The 21,058-nt window shown below is 31.8% G+C and overlaps 2 protein-coding genes across 2 annotated transcripts in view; one reads left to right on the plus strand and one right to left on the minus strand.

The window, feature by feature from the left end:
* LOC118194486 (uncharacterized) overlaps positions 1-21,058 on the minus strand; it is a 100,987-nt gene that overhangs the window by 52,656 nt on the left and 27,273 nt on the right. The gene's annotated exons all lie outside the window — the stretch shown is intronic.
* Positions 18,125-20,652, plus strand: Bcat (Branched chain amino acid transaminase). Its single transcript, XM_035358223.2, has one exon. It carries the CDS (start codon positions 18,295-18,297, stop codon positions 19,498-19,500), a length of 1,206 nt encoding a protein of 401 aa, XP_035214114.1. The 5' UTR covers positions 18,125-18,294; the 3' UTR covers positions 19,501-20,652.

Consider the following 21,058-nt stretch of genomic DNA (forward strand, 5'->3'; position numbering starts at 1 on the left):
AGCAAAATCCAGCTGATCTCCTCAGCAGGGGGGTCAGTGCTGACATTTTATTGAACAGTGACATTTGGTGGCATGGACCCCAATTTTTGAGAGAAAAGACTGATGTTCCGGTAGACAATAATGACATTCTAATTTCATTAGATGACTTTTCTGATGAACTAAAGAAAACTGATGACTCTAATGATCATTCTCCTATTGCCTTTACTGTTTTAAATCATAGTTCTATAGTTGATGATATTCTTTCCTTGAGTAATAATTATTTAACTATTGTTCATGTTATGTGCTATGTATTTAGATTTATCAATAATGTTAGAAATGAAAAGCTTACAGGTCACCTTACATTTAGCGAGTTGAGAAGAGCGGAAATCTATTTATTTAGGTCAATCCAACAAGGTGAGTTTGTAGATGAAATAAAACATCTTGAGAGAGGTGCCTCACTGCCCAGCAACAGCAAGGTAAAATCTTTAAACTGTTTTTTAGATAAAGACAATGTTCTAAGGGTTGGAGGCAGACTGAAACATTCTGACCTCAGTACATATGAGAAAAATCCAATCGGTCTGCCAGATAAGCATCCATTAACTTTAATAATTGTGAGATATTATCATTTAAAATATTTGCATGTTGGTTCAAATGCATTATTGTATCATGTTCGACGAAAATTGTGGGTCTTAAATGGCAGAAATGTTTGTCGTAAAGTTGTTTTTCAATGTATAACTTGTTTTATAAACAAACCTGTTTTTGAGACTCAGATAATGGGTGATCTGCCCAAAGAACGAGTAACACCTTCTTACCCATTTAGTAATGTTGGAACTGACTTTTGTGGACCATTTCACATTAAATTTAAAAATCAGCGTAAGGGTAAACTAAACAAAGTTTATGTGTGCATATTTGTATGCTTAAGCACCAAAGCCATCCATTTAGATTTCGTCTCTGATCTTACTTCAGATGCCTTTATAGCTTGTTTGAAACGATTTTTTAGTCGCAGGGGTAAATGTGCAAAATTATTTAGTGACAATGCAAAGAATTATGTGGGTGCAAGCATTGAGCTCAGAAAATTGCATAAATTGGTTAAACACCCAGATGAAACACTGACTAAATACCTGCTAAGTGAAAACATTGAGTGGAAGTTTATTCCTCCTAAATCACCAAACTTCGGCGGTCTTTGGGAAGCCGGGGTGAAATCTTTTAAGTTTCACTTGAAACGAATTATTGGCAATGCTCATCTGTTTCTTGAAGAATTTCTCACTGTAATTCTAGAAATTGAAAGCGTATTAAATTCCAGACCTCTTACTCCCTTATCATCCGAGTTTGATAATTTTGAAACCTTGTCCCCCGGACATTTTCTCATAGGGAGGCCTTTAACATCAATAGCTGAACCCCAACTTGTTGAGATACCAGAAAAATAGGCTCTCAAAGTGGCAAAAAAAAAAAGAAATATAGTCAACAAATTTGGAAGTTATGGAAGAGAGACTATTTAAATAACCTTCAACAACGTAGTAAATGGATGTTTGCTAAAGATAATGTTAAGGTGGGTTCACTTGTGTTAGTCAAGGATGAGCATATGCCCAGTACAAAATGGTTAACGGGTAGAATTGCAGAAATAATTTTTGGAAAAGATAAAAAAGTTCGAGTGATTAACATAGTATTACCAGGTGGTAAAATGTTAAAAAGAAATGTGAGAGACATTTGTGTTCTTCCTGTGAATTGTAATTAGATTTATGTATTGTATATTGTAATGTGTTTCTTTCCAGTGTTTATATTGCATTTATGATTTAATGTGTCTTTTAAAATTTAACCATTGTATTGCTATTGCTTAAAACTGTTTGTTATTATATTGTGCTTTAAAACAGTGTATACTAATTGTAATAATATTTTGAAACCCGTAAGGTTTCAAGGTCGGGAGTATGTTCAGTAGTGATTAAGAGCTGCCGACAGGAGGCGCTGCTAGCGCGTTATACTCTCGACCTACGTAATTTGAATTCAGTATTCTTTTCTTTTGTGTACTTGCTGTAACAGATCTTACAGCTTTGTGATTGAGAATTTAAAATATTTTGGAGCCAGATCGTTCCTCTACAGCAACAAAATGATTAAAAAATACATAATAAAGTAAATATCTTTGTGATGATAATCTTTGTTATTAAATACAAAGTCAACCAGCTCCTGAGTACAGTTCAGTCAGATTCCTTCACGATAAGTTGAATTTTAGAGGGCAATTCAATTTTAAAGGCTTAGGTATTTGTTTCTGCTTTTTATTTTGAAACATAAAACAATTCAAACTAAGAAAAATACTGCAAAAAATTAAATATTTTTTAATGATTCAATTTATTACATCACCGATAAGCATATATTATCAATTCATTAAACAAAATCAATGCTATATTTTGCAAGATAAAAAAAAGTTTTACATCACGTGGATTAATAACAGCTTCATTTTCTTCCCGGATATAATTTAAGGGTAATAGAAACAAAAACTTTTTATAGTCTTTCACGCCTTTTTTTTTTTTTTTTTTTTTTTTTTTTTTTTTTTTTTTTGTCTTTACCTAAAATGGAGATAAAAGGGTAGTTGCGTACCAGACGTACACAGTTTATTGGTTTTGCACTAAAATTACTTTAGTAAAATAAAAACAACCTATAAAAAACGAAAAACCTTAATAGTGTTTCAAAAGTGGAGGCCCGAAATTGCAACCTTGAAAACGTAATACAGTTTTTATTTGCTTTTTTTGAAGTCACTGTGACCATAACATTTTTAGAATGCTGCTGGAGGAAGTCATGCTTGAACAATAAGTAGCAAATTTCTGTTTAATAATTTTCAACGAAATTTTATCTACTTTAATAAGTTGTTGCAAAATACCAGCTCAAGATATTTAACTACAATAAATCACCTGTAAAAAAGAATCGGTAACAAAAATGCTGAGAAAATTGCTTTGTTTGACACATTTGAAGAAAAAGAAATTATATAGTTTAGGATAACGGCAATTTTCTCCCATCATCGACATATAATTGAGATCAACTAACTATATTTAGTCAGTAGAATCTAACAGAACTGCTCGAATTCCGCCGTGACCCAAATGTTACTGAACTTCCAATGACCATTTCAAAAATAGTGCTCACGAAATCTAAGAGATCGCTTTGGGCAATTTTTTAAAAAGTCATTAGTCTTAGTATAAGGAAAAAAAAAAAAAAAAGCATTACATGACAGAAGTATCACGTTTTTTGGTTACTTTTACTTTAGGATGTCATTTTTAGATAACATACTTCCCAACCGAGAGTTGCTGTATTCCTAACAAAAACCCGTTTCTATGCCACAGTTGCATGTCAGTTACAGATACCTGGATGCATTTTTTTAATTGGTTAATTCTAGAGTTTTATAAAATTTTAAATGAATTCGATGATTTTACTTATAATTACCCGAAAATTATCGGACACATGTCTCTCAGATCATGTCCAGAACCAAAAGTGATTGTCAGTGTAACTCTGCAAAGTATCTTGCAAAATATATCTGCGCATTGCTCATCTGTGTAACTAAGAAATATTTAAAAAGTGACTTGTGTTTTAAAGAGCTTGATGAGTTCTGTGTATGCGGTTTTACTGTAAAATATAATAAAAAATAATAAATGTAACAAACATACAAACAAAAAAAAAAAAAAAAAAAAAAAAAAATTCTTAAAAGGTTTCAGATTCAACGATCCCCCAATACGACTCTTTTTAATGTAGCTTGTCTGTAGGAATAATCGATAGAAATAGCCAAGGTGGAGTAGTGATGCCCAGGATGCGCACTTAGACCAACATAAGCGTATATTTTCTGTATATTTAAGAAGTGAAAAAATATGTGATGTAATTCTGCAAAAGTATTTAATGTTTTTAATTAGTTAATTTAATGTTAATAATTAATTTTTATTTAAATCATACTAAAAAGTTAAAAGATAGTATTCTTAAGATATGCATCTATTGTTTTTAAAGAGCTTAGTTTGCTAATTAGTAACAGATAGATCAAATATGAAAGAATAATGTCTTACGTTTATCCGAACGGCAACAGACGCGAATGAAAAGTGAAACAATATTTTAAAGTGAAACAACGCAAAATTGTGTTTCGAGACTGATATATTCTTTTCGGGAGGGGGGATCATTGTAGCTTTTAAAATCGAAATATTTTCTAATTCTAATTTTAATATATTTTTTGTTCAGTTTACAAACGAATGAGAGGTTAGCAATAAATTTTATTATTTATAAATTTCAGTTCTATTCATTTTGGGGTCTAAAAACCGCAGTAAGACAGTGGAAAAAAAAACTGTAGATTGTAGACAGAAGTAAAATAATCTTCGCACTTTTTAGTAGTCGTTACATTTCAAGACTAAATAACAAAAGCTACTGATTCCGCTGTTATTTAAAAGTGCAACATCATACATTAGAATTTAGCATTTAAGACAAAGCAATTAGTACTTTTAATATGAAATTTGTAATGTTATTATTATTATTTTAATTAACCAGTTATTATGATTTAGACCTTTACTATCACTTCTCCTTTCCGCTTCCTCACCAAAACGCAAATTTAGTTTCAGCGTATTTATGGCGGGTTTTTGGGTTGTAAGACAAGTGTTTCTGCCTTTCGAGGCCATGTTACTAGGTTCGCCAGCTTAAATTTGAATTTGACTGTTACTTTAAGTTACATCATAAGTTGCAGCAAAATTGTAAGAATGAGGTATGCATTTCATGTTTAAATTCTGATTTAATAAAAAAGGTTTTATACCTTTAATATATTGTTTCATGATTCTGTTGTTACTTTACACCAAGCGATAATTCCCTCCAAGTCTGTTAGGAGTTTGATGCTGGTTTATACTGCCAAAGAAGACAAAACTCTATAAATTGAATCTACTTTAATGCTTTCGAAAAAGTGTCAGGAAATAGATTATCACAGAGGAGATATATTTCAATAATTATATATTCAGGCAAAAGTAAAACAGTCACCAGAAATGCGAAATTCGTAATATTTTTGTGAGATCAAAATTCACAGCTAAAAGTAGAAAATCAGCAACAGATATCACTTCTAAGATAACATAGCAAATGCCTAAATTGACGACGTTAACAGTTATTAAAAAGAAAATAATTAAGAATTTAATTTTGGATTACCTTGTGCCAAAAATGATCGCAGGCCTTTTCATTAATGTAACTCTTATTTCAAAGAAATAAATAAAAGTGCAAGGTAAAGGTTGAAGGTACCATTGGGTGTAGGGAAAGTGAAGAAGTTTTGGGGGGATTCATCACCCAAAGCACTGTCTAAGGTATAGAACAAGGAACAACTGATATTGCAGCATGGAGGTAGGAAGTTTTCTTACCCCCATGTATTGCAAAAAGGAGAAACACACACATACACAAACAATCAAAATTGCACGAAATTTCAAACCGGCAGCTTGAAATTCGGAGTAGCAGTCAGTTTTCTTTAGCCATTATCTCGCTTATGGCGACTTCTTCAAAATTAAGATAAGTATCTTTAATAATAATCAAATTAATATATTGAGTCAGAAAACTATATTGAACTAATCAGCTTCTGAAAAGCAGAGGAAAGTAACCAGGCTCTGATTATGATAGCTTGGGAACTGAGGCAGAGAGTTATTCCGCAAGCCCTTAGTGCTCATTTTTCTTGTTTTTGTGAGAGTTACAGGATAGTTTTGGTGCCCTACCTAAGCATGAGCCTTGGCGGTGATTAGGACTTGAACATAACATGTTACTTATGATTAATTTGCAATATTCTCATCTTGATTTTCTCCTTGAGAACGTAGGAGATGTAAATGCAAAACAAGAAGCATGTTTCCGTTGGAATATATGAGTGGTTGAATTTTTCATCATAATTTTTGTTACAATTTTTAGTCATGTCCTAATGGAAATGTACAAAGAATGTTTCCATTAGCATATGAAGTTCATTTTTTGAAAAATGAATATAAAAAATGCTATTGTTACTCTACGGAACTATTGTTAGACTGTACAGAAGCATTGATAAGCATCCTTTCGTATATCAAGGCAATATATCGAAGAAAATCAACTAGAATTGCATTCTAAAATCAATGCTTATCAAAGTAATAACTTACACATTTAAAATAACAGAAATTATTGTGCAAAATAAAAAATTCAAATGCTCATAAAACGTGTTCGGTAAAGACATTTGGTTACTGAATTTGAAATCAACCCAAAAGCCATTATTTAATTCATTACTTGAAGTCTTTGAAGGCAGAACAGATGACTTTTTTTTTAAATTTAATGTAACGAAATGTTTTAAAAGATGGTTTTGAAATTGTCTGTTAAATACATAAGTATGAAATTTGCTTATTTGAAGAAAATATTCAAGTTCCAAAGTCGCTGAATATTGGTAGTTCGATTCGGGGTTCTAATCACGAAGAACGAGCTGACTGCGTGGGTGTTTTTCGCGGTTACGTGTATACGAGCCAGTTTCCCTTAGAAAGTCTCCATGAAGGCATGCTCCCTTTAGCCCTCCAGTGTTTTGCCATAATCAAATAAACCAAATAAAATGTTAATCTAACGATACGTGATTTTAGAGCGCAGATTTAGTTCTGACTCTTCTCGATATATAACGAAGAAACATTGCATTGCATATGAAAAATATCCTTTAGACATTACACTGTTCGCATGCAAAGATTCGGTAGCTTTAATTCGATATTTTTTTCTTTTTCCCAATATATTAAGTACTTGCAAAATTTTGTTGCAAACAACCAAAAATTTCTGTGAATTGACAGTTTCGCTTTTTAGCAAGCCTTATAACATTAAGAAAGTGCATATTCAAGATCTTAAAATTGTTGCCTAGTGATCGTAAGTAACACCATGACCTCATTTATTTATCATAAGTGAAAACAGACTTTAATAAAGGGCACCTATGCGCCTATGCCCCAACTTTTTTTTTTTTTTTTTTTTGAAAGGAGCGACCTGTTGCATAAACTGATTACTATAAGCGCCGTATTCACACCTTTGCCGTAAATAAGAAAATACTGCTATTCACCTACCTTGATTGTAGATATATATGTGCAGTTACAAAGACGTTTTATATAAAGCAAATGGATATTTTAAATTTAAGAAAAATTTATATTATTCTCTCGGTTTTTAAAGTTATAATTAGGAAAAATGTATGTTCATTATAAAAATAAAACATAAAATGTTGTTCTCATAGGACAAAAATTTAGACTGTGAGATCATATTTAAGGGAAAACATAAACAAAAGAGTGAAATGTTTGCATCTGCTCGTAATTAAAATACCGCTTAGAAAAGAGCTTTTGATATTAAGTGCTCAACATTGCTATGTAAATTTCGTGAAGAGTATCAATCAATGTAATATTTTTTTCAAACAGATCTTATTCATAGAGTCTTATAGAATTCATGTTCTAGAAAAAGATTTTATTCATAGAATCTTATAGAATTCATGTTCTAGAAAAAGATCTTATTCATAGAATCTTATAGAATTCATGTTCTAGATAAAGATCTTATTCATAGAATCTTATAGAATTCATGTTCTAGAAATAGATCTTATTCATAGAATCTTATAGAATTCATGTTCTAGAAATAGATCTTATTCATAGAATCTTATAGAATTCATGTTCTAGAAAACGCTTGAGTATTGACACATAGTGAACTTGCAACATAATTTTCATAAATCAAAAACGAAAAATATTTCTAATTTAATTAATTTTAGATGGTAATTATATATTATGATTCTAAAGTAATAAAATTTCATAAAAAAATATTAATCAAGTATTTTTAGCGTCTGAAATAAAAATTCTTTCAGTAATTAATTAATTCTGAATTCGTAACAATATTCGTTACTTTAATTCGTAAAATTCGTAACTTTAATTCGTAACAAAATTATAAATTAAAGACTGTTTTACAGTAGGTAAATTACAAACAATATCATTAAATGGCATTTGAGAGAAAAAATCAAACTCGAATTAACCGATCCTTCAAGGCAAGCTGAAAATGACGAATTTTGAAATTAAATATCTCGATCAGTTTTGGTTGGGGGTGGGGTCAAACTCTTGTGTTCTATTTTTTCTAATGAATATTAAATTTTCCTAACTATAACGGTAGGGAAACGAAAGTATTACAAGCTAGATTTCATAATTTTTATAAAATTGATTTTTTAAATTTAAAAACGCAAAATGATGAATATGCGTTCAATTTAAAACGTTTTTGTAAGTCTGTGACCGAAGTTGCCAAATTAAATGTTGTAGACAGACGTTTACGAGCCGGTATACATGTTAAATACTATGTATGCTTGTTTCTGTTTGCAATAGATAATTACTAAACGTTTCATACTGCAAGTAACGTATCATCTTGTAAACGCTCGTTGGTGCCTAAACGTTTCGATAAAAGATATTCGCATGCGTTTCATGTCATTCTCATGTCTTTATATATTCCGCCGGTCTATAGCATCCTCACAAATGTATGCTTTTATAACGACCGCAAAATGAGTTTAATATTTTACCGTTTTATGTTAACACGTTAATGACGGCACACTGTAAAAAGCATATGAACTTAATTCCCGCATATTTTATAAGAAAATTATTCGGCACATTTAGTAATTTTTTTATAATTACTAAAAACAAGCAAATAATTAGCTGGAAAACAATTTCTTTGGTGAAAAGGTACCGCACCAGTACAAGTACACCACATGTCTCCTCTTCTTTTATTTCCAACCCGCACACGGCATTTCTTTCTTGAATTTGTTTGTTTTCGCTAACAATTTTTTTTCAAAATATGTTATGCAGTAATAATAAATATGGAAGATATCGCATATTAAGCGGATAATCGGCAAAAAGAAGCTTCCCGCGTTTTAGTATAAATTAGGGTTTCTTAAACCTTTTTCAGTCGCAACCCCTTTTTATTACTGAGCATTTTTTGGCGACCCCAGAACTCCATAATATTTACAAAACTTTTGTGGGACCCCATAAGTATTGCGCAAATCCGACACACGCGTGAATGAAACTGTCAACTGTTTCACTTGTACTGTAATATACAATTGCAGTTTTAGGTCATTAACTTTAATTTCTAATTTTAAGACATAGAACATTGGGAAAATTTTAGCAAGTAAAGCGTCCCGTGCAAAGCAAGGAAAATTAACGTTTATATTATAAGAAGAACGCGTCGAAACGTTTTTTTTCTTTGTCTGTATTGTCTTATCTCTATCTATTTTCAGATACATTGTATAAAAATATTTGGTAATTGTAAAATTATTATAATAACAAACATCAAAACTGCTAAAATTTTTGGCGATCCCCTGCTGCAGGTCGCGCGAACCCCTTGGCGGTCGCGACCCACAGTTTAAGAAACCGTAGTATAAAGCATATATGATATCACTAGTATTATTATACTTTCTTTGTTACAGAGCTCAAAACATTTAACATTTGTTTTTTTACGAGTTACCGCATTAACTGTGAAAGACGCAAATTGATTCTCTCGTCTCTAAAAATGGAATAACAAGACTCCCCGTCTCCCGTGACAAACAGTCGAAACGAAAAACGCCAATAACGCCAAGACCCTAATTAATGCTTTTACAAACATGAAAAATGATTCATTTTACAAACTAACTGGAATTATTCAATATGGTTTCCGAAACTTTATAGAAATGTGAATGTTTACATACCAGTGTGCTAAATTTTATTAGTAAACATTTGTTTCTTTCTTAGGTATAGAGAAAGACAGCATTTCTCTCGTGTAACGGGAGGAAGTTGGTTATTTGAGGGAGAAAATGAGAAATTGTAGACTTTAAAGAAGTGATATAAATGAGAGGCGAAGAAAATATAGCCTTTTTCTCAAAGGCTACTACTATGTGCAGAATTTTGTTCGTTCTCCTAAACAATCAGGTGCAAAATATTTCAAATTAAATTTTATCCATTTTAGTAATGAAGGGGAATGAAGAAAATTCGACGAAATTTCTTTATTACCTACTTAAATATTTTGTTGCATTTAAGCACAAATTTAATTTAATAATAAAGTAACTATCGAACGCTTTAATGACCATTAATTAAGTACTAATTACAATTAATCAAAACTAAAGCATATGCAGCTGATCAGCGTGAAAGAACAATATTTAGAATACAGCGAAAAATATAAATTATGTACTAGCTGCTTAGTTAAAATATCAATGAGTTGTTTCTCGATATCAGGGAAAACAAGAAGTAGAGGAAATACGTATATTTAAAAGAAATAGTCTTTTATGCATCTAGATGAACTTATTTACTGACATCAAAAACAAAGGTGTTCCGATCCGAGAACTACGTTTTCTTAACCCATATTTTAAATACAAGACAAGAAGATCGTTCAACTCTTGCTAACCTTTCCTTAACGACCTTAACCTCACCCCCGTTGAAGGTCGCCCTGAAAATGAATATTTGACATATGCGTGTTGTCCGGTTCTGAGCAACTGGCGCGCAAAATGAGTTCTATTATTCTTTTAAGAAAGTAGGTGATTTTTAAAACAAATCGAGAAAAAAACATTAATTAGGTATTCTCTCAAGTAGTACTATCATGATACAAGCAATAAGTGGTTTTCGGTTTAGCAAATTTTAATAGAAATTATGATTAAATAAAAGAAGGAAGGACTTGAATTGTGCTATAATGCTAATTGACATCAATTACTTAATTGATTAAACTATTTAATAAGTTATTACATGCATTACCGAAAAACGGTAAAAAGGTTATTAAATTTCCATAATTCTTTTTCTTTCTTTTTATATTTTTTGGCTGTTTATCAGTGCAAAAATACAGTCAAAAGTCGTTAATTCGGACACCCATAATTCGGAATAATCTATAATCCGGACCTCAAAACTAAAAACTTTCTGCGCATGCGCCGCGTTGACACATGCGCATAGGCGTTTACGCGTGCGCGTAAGACCTTTTACGACTGCGCATATGAGTGTGCGCAAGTGCAGAATACGTTTTCGCGTGCGCGTTTTATGTATAATGGACGTATAAGCTAAAATTATCTAATTATCTATTTCAGCTAATGTTGATGATTGTGTTGTTCCTTAATTTTCGAATTGGATCCAGCTTATTATTTTTTGCAGACTGTAAGAGCAATTTTATAAAAGTAAGCTTAAACTTTCGATTATATCAAATAGAATTTCCGATATATATTTGTTAATATGTAAAGGATCTAAAGCGAAAGTATGTTTTGAAATCCGAAATCTGTTTATCAATTTCACGCTGCTCGGCGGGGGGGGGGAACGCCGCGGCGGGCGCGTAATGAATTGGAAGTTGATCTGTCAGCACTATCCTTATCTTCAGCGCAGATGTTTTTATTTTATTTGGCTTATAATTCCTTACCAAATGTAGTATTTCATCTCGATATGCTCCGTCTTTGATATGATTTAAAACAATTTCCTCGTATAATTCGCTTCCGATAGCGAAGAAAGTAACAGAGGTTATTGAAAACGAAAAAATTTCGAAATTAGTCAATCGAAATTTTTTAGTCGGTCAGCAATTATAGGACTTGAACAGCGGAACTTTGTAACTGAACAAGAAATTATGTCTGTTTAATAGAATTAAAGAGAAAGTATTATCACATGAAATGAAGCAAAACTTAAACAACTTACATTGAAAGAAATGTTTAATAAAGTAAACAAATAAATATTAAGCTTTTTCTTTTTGCAAATTTTGATACCCTTTAGATCATAATTGTTCTTTATTTCATAAATTACGGTTTCATATTTTTAATTTTAGAATTTCTGCATGCCATCTTACGAGATTTAAACTGATGATCTATAATCCGGAAAAATCGATAATCCGGAGTCGCCGAAGTCCCGACGAGTCCGGATTAACGACTTTTGACTGTATATGAACATTCGAACTCAATTAATAAATTACGCGGTTGAATAATTAGCCACATCACACATTCTCATTAAGTCATATTATTTTAAATCAAAAATTTTATATCATGAGAGAAAGAGAAACATAAGAGCTATATATTCTCTCTTTAGGGACACCACCCTTCGGCTAGGAATCATTTGTATTTTCGAATGTTCATTAGAAAGAAATCGAATAAGTTAACATACTGAAAATTCTTAATTTAATTAAAGAGTAAGTAAACTAGAACCGAAAAGTACCGATTTCAAAATGGTTTCAAGAAGATTCAAACGATTTCAAGGTGGTTAAGGGAGATTATGTTACGAGAAATGCAACTTATTCATATTAGAAGCAGTTTTACTGTGCAAAATTAGTATCCTATTTATAAAATTACATGCCATTAAAGTACAGGACATTGTGTAATATTCTAACCTTTCGTATTATGTTAATTTAACCTACAAATTAGTAATTGACCAGATTTTTAGTTTATAGCTCATTAACGTTTCAAACTGCAAATTAAAAGCCAACCTAAGAGTGCATTCATCACCTTCCTCGCGAAAAAGAGCTTCAGAAAAAAAATTGCAAATAGCTGTTTAAAAAAAAACTCCATTATTCATAGTGTTTCAGAAACTAAATTTGATCACGTGGTACCTTTTCATAAAGATGTACGAAACTTATATGTTATGCATGTGAAGAAGTACTTAAATATTTACACTAGCTCCTCCTCTACAAAGAAAGATCGATCAGTAAATTATTTCTCATCCTACTACAAAGAATTCTAGAACAGAATTCGGTCAGAGATTTGCAAAATTAACTCAGTAATTTGAAAATCCTTAAAACTTCATGACTTTTACTCGAAGAAAAGAAGAGACCCAATATAACCTCACATAAAATTAAATTACATTAAATACAAAATTTTGAATTTTTTCATTTCTACAGATCGTAGTTTAAAATTAATGCTTGTAAATTCTTAGAGCATATTTTCGCAAATCTGTGCTTCGCAAATCTGAACTTCTTATTTCTAAGGCAGTAATTGTATGCAGTCCTTCAAAACTTTAATTATTGATGCCTCATGTAATTTTGACTGCATAAAAATGGACTTTATTAAAAATTTCATTTTTTATGAATTTTAATATTATTAAATATTATATTTAACAGATATTACGGATGTAGTCTGAAGACCTCCTTATTTAAACCACTTTTTATTTGTAACTATATATCTATGATCAACCGTCAAGAGATATTTAGTCGTCCTATCTTTTCGAAGCATATTTTACCTTATATCATCAACGGATTGAAACCGGCATCGCTCAAGGCGCTAAGCTGAACGAGCTTTATGTGTCAAAAAAAAAGTAATTTAAATAAACAGTTCAGCTGATTATTTTTCTGGTGCTTTTGGTTTGAAGGGAACTGCTGATGTCTTTTGCCACGATAAAGAAAATTTGTGTCTCTCTCTAACCTTTCGCATCAACTAATTCCACTATAAAGAATTTCTTAAAGGCATTGGATGATTTTTTTCAACGCAAATACAGCCAAAAGTCTGCCCTTCAGCATTTTAATCTCTTGTATGTACCCTCCCCAACAGGGGCATACGTGTCCTATGGTCTACTCCTCTCTTTTTTTCATTTGCCCCTTCTTCCCCTTCCAAATATTTTTCACGAAACTTTGCCCGTGGTTCTAAAAACTGGAAATGCAGGTTCTAGACCCAGACAAGTAGGTGTTCCGTTGCCGATACTGGCTAAGTCTCTTTAACTTGTCTTCAACCCTGGAATTCAAGTATAATTTGTAGGTTTGTTTGCATATGGGATAGCACAATAAAATAACAGAAATTCTCAGTTTTTGCTCAGCTAATTCTGCCTTCAAATGAAAACGTCTGATGTAATTGCTATCTTATGGTGGGTAATTAACCTCGATTTTAACCATTGCAGTTACTTAAAAAAATATATTTCTGCTTATATAATAAAATACACATTCTTTTTAGGCAAGTCGAATCTAATACCAACACAGAATGACGAAAAAGACGAAACAAAAATAAGTAATAAAAACTGCAAACTGATCTTCACATTAAGATTTCATTTCAACGCTTAAACAAGTTGTAGCTGCACAGTTAAGACAAGCCTGCTAGATTTAGAATAAATCCACAGAAATTCAAGATACAACACATAAAATAATAAATTTAAAACAAGCTACTCAAAACTGTTATACCAAACAGTAAAAGAATAAATTTTGCTGTGATTTTATTTTTTCGTAAACTGATGCAACGTGCACATTTTTCCATTTATTGGATGAAGAAAAGACTTAATTATTCAAAAAGCAACTGCTCCCGTTTTTCATTGGATCGTTCTGAAGTCAAAGGTAGCAAATATTTGCATGTACGACAAATATTTATTAAAAGCGGCACAAAATTTTATTCTGTCAGAAGAGAAGTAAATTATATTCGGCGGATGGCTTACTTGGATTACGGCAAAGCATACGAGAGCTATCTGCCTAGCGGATGAGCTTTCTAAGAGAAACTGAATCCGATCCATGTTATACATAGGGAAAATTCCCATGCAGCCAGCTGCCCTTTTCTAGCATTTTAGCCGAGGTTGAACTATCAGTGTTCAGTTGATTTTGCTACTTGGCTGCTGGTAGGCTCATTCAGAGAAGTAAAATATTTCTGAGTCTTCTTGTAATAATACACTGTTACTCGCTCTTCCAGTTACATTAAAGTTCTCGCGCAGTATAAATAATACTTTTAGCTTAATAACTCGAAAAAAGATTCCGTAATTGTGTTATGGAAGGGAAATTATATTTAAAAAAATTTAAACATAAAACAGGAAATAAAATTATAAAATAAGAGAGAAAGTGGCTTATCTCTTACGTATAGTTTGAGCTATGGAGCGACGAAAAAAGAATCTAATGACTAAACACTGCAAAAAGCGTTTACTGCTGTTTAATTTTAATCTAAAGCATTTTACTAGCAAACAAATGTAAAGTTTTCACCGCAATTTGTGATTGTTTATTTTGCAGAAATGTTTACCAGCGGTCCAGCGGTAAAAGGTATAAAGTGGAATGCTGGTAATTCGACCAGGATTCAAATCTCGGCGAACAGGCAGGCTTCACGGGAGCTTTCGTGGTTTTTCAAGTTATAACGGGAATAGCAGCCTTAAAAAGGTCCTTCATGAAAGCATCCTTTTCTTCACTTAGCCCTCTTGTGCTTTGCCATACTCGAAATAGCTCAGCTACAGTTTTCAAAGAATCTCGAAGTAAAACAAGCACAGACTACCAGTTTCCATTTGTTTACAAATGTAGAGGGATTCTGTGAAACTTTTTCCAAACCGAAATGGAGTAAAACGATGCAACAATTACCCACGAGAAAAAAATTTCATCCCTCCCGAAACACTTGTCAGATCGTACTAAGTAATGGATAAAATTAAAATAACATTGAAAGCAACAGTTACACTATAGATGCACAAATTAAATGCAAGTAAAATGCATAGTATCTTCTTACGAAGTTGCGAAGATATATGTCTCACCGAAGACATGTATACAGGATGGCAGTGATCAAATGGTGCAGTAAGGTTAGTCTAAGGTTAGTGAAATTAAAAACCTTGAGGTTAGTCATCGAAAATTTGTAAATAAGATTCAGGAGACAGCTTGGAAGATGTTTGATGTTTTTATCCGTGATATCACTTTTATCCGTGATCATCTTCAGTTTCTCTCGCCACCCACCATACTGACAATCGCGAAGTTCTTCTCATCTCATTGAGGTGAAAGGCTTTGAATAGTAGGCTTAATTGCTAGCGCATTCTTTCAACTACAGAATTTTAAGAGGATAATTAAAGCATCTTGCAAAAGTGCTCTAAAACTGCATGCAGTTTTCACAGTTTTCTTCAGTCATTGCATAAAATACAGGTCTGAGCTCTATTTTGCTTTTTTCCTCAAAAGTAAAAAGCCTCTTCGAATTTTGGCTTGTAAAAAGTGTTTTATTCATAGAAGTGAATCATTTCATAAATACTAAATTTTCACATTAATTTTTCTAAAGATTTCTTTGCTTGATAATTGTTTGCATTCATTTTTCTGAAAATATCTCAAATAAATACTTTTTTATTTTCTTGTAAAGAAAGAAATAATTTAGTTCCTCGTAAAGAAAGAAAAGGAAATAATGTAATCGCGAAAAAATTTCGAGTTTCAAATTTCAACGGAAATATCCATTTTCACCTTTTCCGAATTCATTTTGACTAATTTTGTGCGGGATGTCTGTACGTACGGATAAAATAAAGGACTCTTTATTCTAAAACGGATTGTAAAAGGGATTCAAAATGGACGTATTTATCTCAAATAGCTGAGTAACGATTAACCATAAAATGCTGAAATCTCTTATATGGGATTGCTAATAACATTTAGTAGATGTGCATCCTCCTTTTTAATGTAATCGGCAGTAATATGTATATACATATAAATATACACCTATCCCCCTTATCCGGCTTAAAAGTCCTTACCCGGCTTTTATTTTCGCAATCGTTGATAGTAGACATAAATTTCTAATTACAGAAGGGTTTTAAATAACCAAAATATTCATGTTTCGGCGATTTCAAACTTTAAAAAAATTATGTTGGACAAATAATGAAAAACTTTTAATGCGGTCTCCAGGTTCCTATACTTATACTTGGGAAACTTTTATATTCGTTGTGAAAAAATAAAAATATAAAACGTTTGACTCCCGTACGACAAAAATTGATAGGAATATTCAATTTCCAAATTTTCAGTTTTTGATGTCATTTTCAACTTTTCTTGAGAAATCGGTTAATTAAGTTAGAATAATTCGAGGAAATAAGATTAAACGAAGTGCGGTAAAAAGTTTATAATTTAATAGGCGTACAAGGGTGTCATGTGGGATCCACATCAGATTCTTTTTTTTTTTTTTTTTTTTTTTTTTTTTTTTTTTTTTTTTTTTTACTGTTTAAACACTGCATTTTGTAGTGGTAATTTAAACCCACATTTAAGTCGGCATCAAAAAGTCAAACATTCCAGAAATAGAATGCTGACTCAAATGTGGATTTAACTGAAATAATACAATGTCTGATAAAGAGAACGAAACAATACATTTCTTCTAAAGTATTTAAAAATATTCTAAATTGTAGAATAATAAAATCAATATACGTAATCTGATTTAAAATAAACTTCCATAATTGAACTTATTAAGAATTAATTAAGAAAATGAAGCAAGGTATTATTTTTCTTGTCAACCGTGCGCTTTTGTAATTGTTTCCATTTATTTTTAGTAATTACTCAAGACATATTTTTTAAGACTTAAAACTAAAGGAAAAGGAACAAGAATAATGTTCAATATTGAGAACATTTATAACAGATTCCATTTAAAAACAAGTCTCACATAACACTAGTGTACAATTATTACTAATGAATTTATTCTAATAATTTTAACAATGCATGATTATTTAGGTAATTAATTTAATTATTTTAATAGTTTTTTTAGAATAACTTTTTTAGCTATACGTGTATTAATAAAAAAATTGCAAAACTGTCTGCCTGACTAACATTGAAGGTATAACTAATATAAATACGAATTATCATTCGGTTTTGCCACCCATTTTATGTCAGAACGCGAACAACAGAATATTCAAATAGTTGGCTATAATAAATTTTTTGTATAGCTGTACAATTAATTAATTGTTAATGATTAACGAATACATTTCTTAACAGATATGTGTTATACATTTGTGTGTGTGTGAATATATTTTTTTTACGATTTGTCTTACGTCATATAAAAGTACGAAAATTTAAGATTTACACAAGACTAGATTTTTGGCGAAAAAGCAGCACGATGGCTTTTAGGTACATTCCTATCTCTGAAGTGGTTCTTTCAACTAAGCTTTTACTGCCTCTGCATATTCATTCTCTGCCTGACTGCTTGGGGAAAGAAGAGAGGGGGAGAAAAGGGGAAAAAACGAAAGGAAGAGAGAGCAAAGGAAGTTCATTGTAAGACAAATTTTGTTATTTAATTTTCCTACAACAAAGTAACAAATCGTTTTTTCAGAACCCTCAAAGACGCCGATTTCGAGAAGAGCAAAAGACTTAAAGCAGCAGCTGGCCAAACTCGAGCTGAAACTGCGCACAAGTTGGGAAGAAATAGCGAATAACAACCAGTTGACCTTCCCCTTAGACGCGTCGATCGAGAAAAGTTAAGTACGCGCAGACTCGCATTCGTTTATGCAAGGCATTGCCAAGGTTGTGACGTATCGCGTACTCGTTGAAGACACACCCCTGTAAGCAAAACTGTCACTCGTCATGTGTGTAACTAATTATGGGATCATCTGATAAAATAAAAGCAAAAATTACGTCATAATATGGATAGAGGGCGCTTTCTAAAGAGAGTAACTGAGTTAGGAGGAGCAGAATATTCTCACTTTCATTAGATGCTGGGTGCGGGAACGTTGTCGTGTAACTGAAATGGAGATTTCGTTGCCAATAATATTTCGTTTTTCGGCCGCGCAGTGCAAAAGATATATACCGACTCTTTGTTTATCACGTTGTAATGCAACAACGACTGGAAGTGAAACTTTCAAATTCTCCGATTTGCAAATCGAAACTATCCCACCTTCTAAAAAGGCACCAAAATCAGATCCTAAGAAAATAAAATTTGGATCAATTTATACTGATCATATGTTTGAGGTTGAATGGACTCGAACTGATGGTTGGGGTATTCCTCGTATAGTTCCCATACACAATTTCCAGCTACATCCGGGATCAAAAGTTTTACACTATGCTCAAGGAGTATTCGAAGGTTTGAAAGCGTTTAAATATTCAGATGGAACCGCAGCGTTATTTCGACCGGAAAAGAATATGGAGCGTCTACTGTTATCTTGCAAAAGAGCAGAATTGCCATTGTTCGCCCCTGGTGAATTGCTGAAATGCTTGAAGAAATTAGTCGCAATTGAGAAAGATTGGATACCAGATGTCGAGGGTTGTTCTTTGTATGTACGTCCGACCGCTATCGGGGTAGAAGAAAATTTAGGTGTTCAGGCTTCCAATAAGACTTTGTTATACATTTTAACATGTCCTGTAGGACCGTATTTTACTGCTGGAGAAGAGAAACCAGTGTCACTCTTGGCAGATCCTCTTTTCGTCAGAGCCTGGCCTGGCGGGATTGGAGACAGAAAAATGGCCAGCAACTATGCGCCAACATTGTATGTCCAGAGAATTGCCCAAGAACAAGGTCTGCAGCAGGTGCTATGGCTTATGGGAAAAGATTTACAAATCACGGAAGTAGGCGCAATGAACGTGTTTTTCGTCTTGAAACAAACAAATGGTGAGATTGAACTTGTAACACCTCCTTTAGATGGCACAATATTGCCCGGTATAGTAAGGCAAAGTATATTGGATTTAGCTAGAGAATGGAAAGAGTTCACAGTTTCAGAAAGACCTATAAACATGCATGAAATTATTGCTGCCAATAAAGAAGGAAGGTTGCTGGAAATGTTTGGGTCTGGCACAGCAGTTTCTGTGTGTCCTGTTAGTAAAGTGAGATTTCTCAATGAAGATATCAATGTGCCAACAACGCAACATGACAGCCCTCTTTACAGGCGATTTTTAAAAACTTTAACCGACATCCAGTACGGACGAATTGCTTCAGACTGGTCAGTGCCAGTTGAATGAATGCAAAATATTTAATTAAAATTTGAAAGTATAAAAATGCGCGTTCTATCCTTGGACCTTGTTCTGCCATGGATTTGTGCAAATGTGTGGGTATTGGACCTAAGGAATAAATTTAAAATGAGTTTCTATCGCAAATTTCTATCGATTGTTATGAGATTATTTGCTGGTAATGCCAACTGTTTGTCTACATTTGAGCAACTCTCAAAAGATGAGAACGGATAAAAGATAATGCATTTTCTTCCCTAAAAGAAAAGTAGAAGCCAAATGGAGTATTTATAAAATTAATATTTTTTCTTAGTAACATATCATGATTTCTTAAGTTTTAGGTGAGTAATTTTTATGACTGTTGGTGAGTCCAAAATATTGAATCCAAGTAAAGGAATTGAAATTGAGCTTTAGTATTTTTTCCGTGATAAAATAATTTGATATAAAGTGATATTAATATTTGTTGCTTGCCTTTTTCTAATTTTATGTTTACTGAATTTTAAAACTTATGATAGTAATATTTTTTCTACAAAGTTGTATTTTGCAAAAAAGTTAAGTTTCTTAAGAGTTTAGAGCGCTGAAAATATAAATTTAATATTTTAGATAATTATTTACTATTGTTAATGTTAGCGTACTTTTATACACAATTTTGCCAGTGTGTTCCTAATTGTGCAGTTTTGACAATGTTGGAGTGTAATGTATTAACGTAATTTTGAAATTTTAGTATAAATTTTTGTTGTAAGAAAATATATTATTTGTAAATTCCAGACAAATTAGAATGCGTTATCTTTGTAGCACTTAAAGCAATAAGCTGTTATGATATTTTATTTCAGAAATGAGCGAAATTGTTAATCTGAATTGGTTTGTGTTTTGAAATTGTGTTGAATTTTATATGTAAGCAATTTTCGGCTATTAAATCTATTATATGCATAGCTAAAACACAAGCATTCTTCATTGTTTAAACAAATAATTTTCTATTTTTGTCCGTAGTTACAAATGTAATGTTTATAATGTAATAGGAACTACCTATTCTGTAATCTTTATTCATATGTGTAATGGATGAGATAAAGTTCGGTTCATAAATTTGATGAACAATGATTTGAATGAATCTTAAACAGTTACAATCTTTTGTTGTAATTTTTTAATAAAAGTGCCAAAAAAATGTTACATTCTTTGTACATTGAATCAATTTAGAAAGAATACCGAAATATTTAGTTTTATTTTACAAAAATATTTTTATATATTTAGGTGTTTTCTTTCTTTTTTGTTTATATCTGTGTGTGTATTCATTTTTTATATACATTTTTAGCTTGCTTTGGGAGGAGGTCCCATAAACTTGGAAGTGGACTATATCATTTACCAGTATATTTTGTTTTAGGGAAGACTGGATTCGTTGACTGATTTTCATTTGTTTTTTTTTTTTTTTTTTGGGCAGGTTCTGTATTTTCACGAATTTTATGAATAAGAACTGTAACAGTTTAGTTGGCGGAGAAAATGTATATGAACTAGTATAATGTGATATGAGCATTTTTATTAAGTTTTGGATGTAATGTAAATGCAAACAGACATCAAA

This window comes from Stegodyphus dumicola, chromosome 6 (genome assembly GCF_044657685.1).
Source record: "Stegodyphus dumicola isolate Sdum_Otavi_A_Nest chromosome 6, ASM4465768v1".
Taxonomy (NCBI): Eukaryota; Metazoa; Arthropoda; class Arachnida; order Araneae; family Eresidae; genus Stegodyphus; species Stegodyphus dumicola.

Coding starts and splice junctions, on each gene's coding strand:
- Bcat (XM_035358223.2), top strand. CDS start 18,295: ATGGAGATTTCGTTGCCAATAATATTTCGTTTTTCGGCCGCGCAGTGC.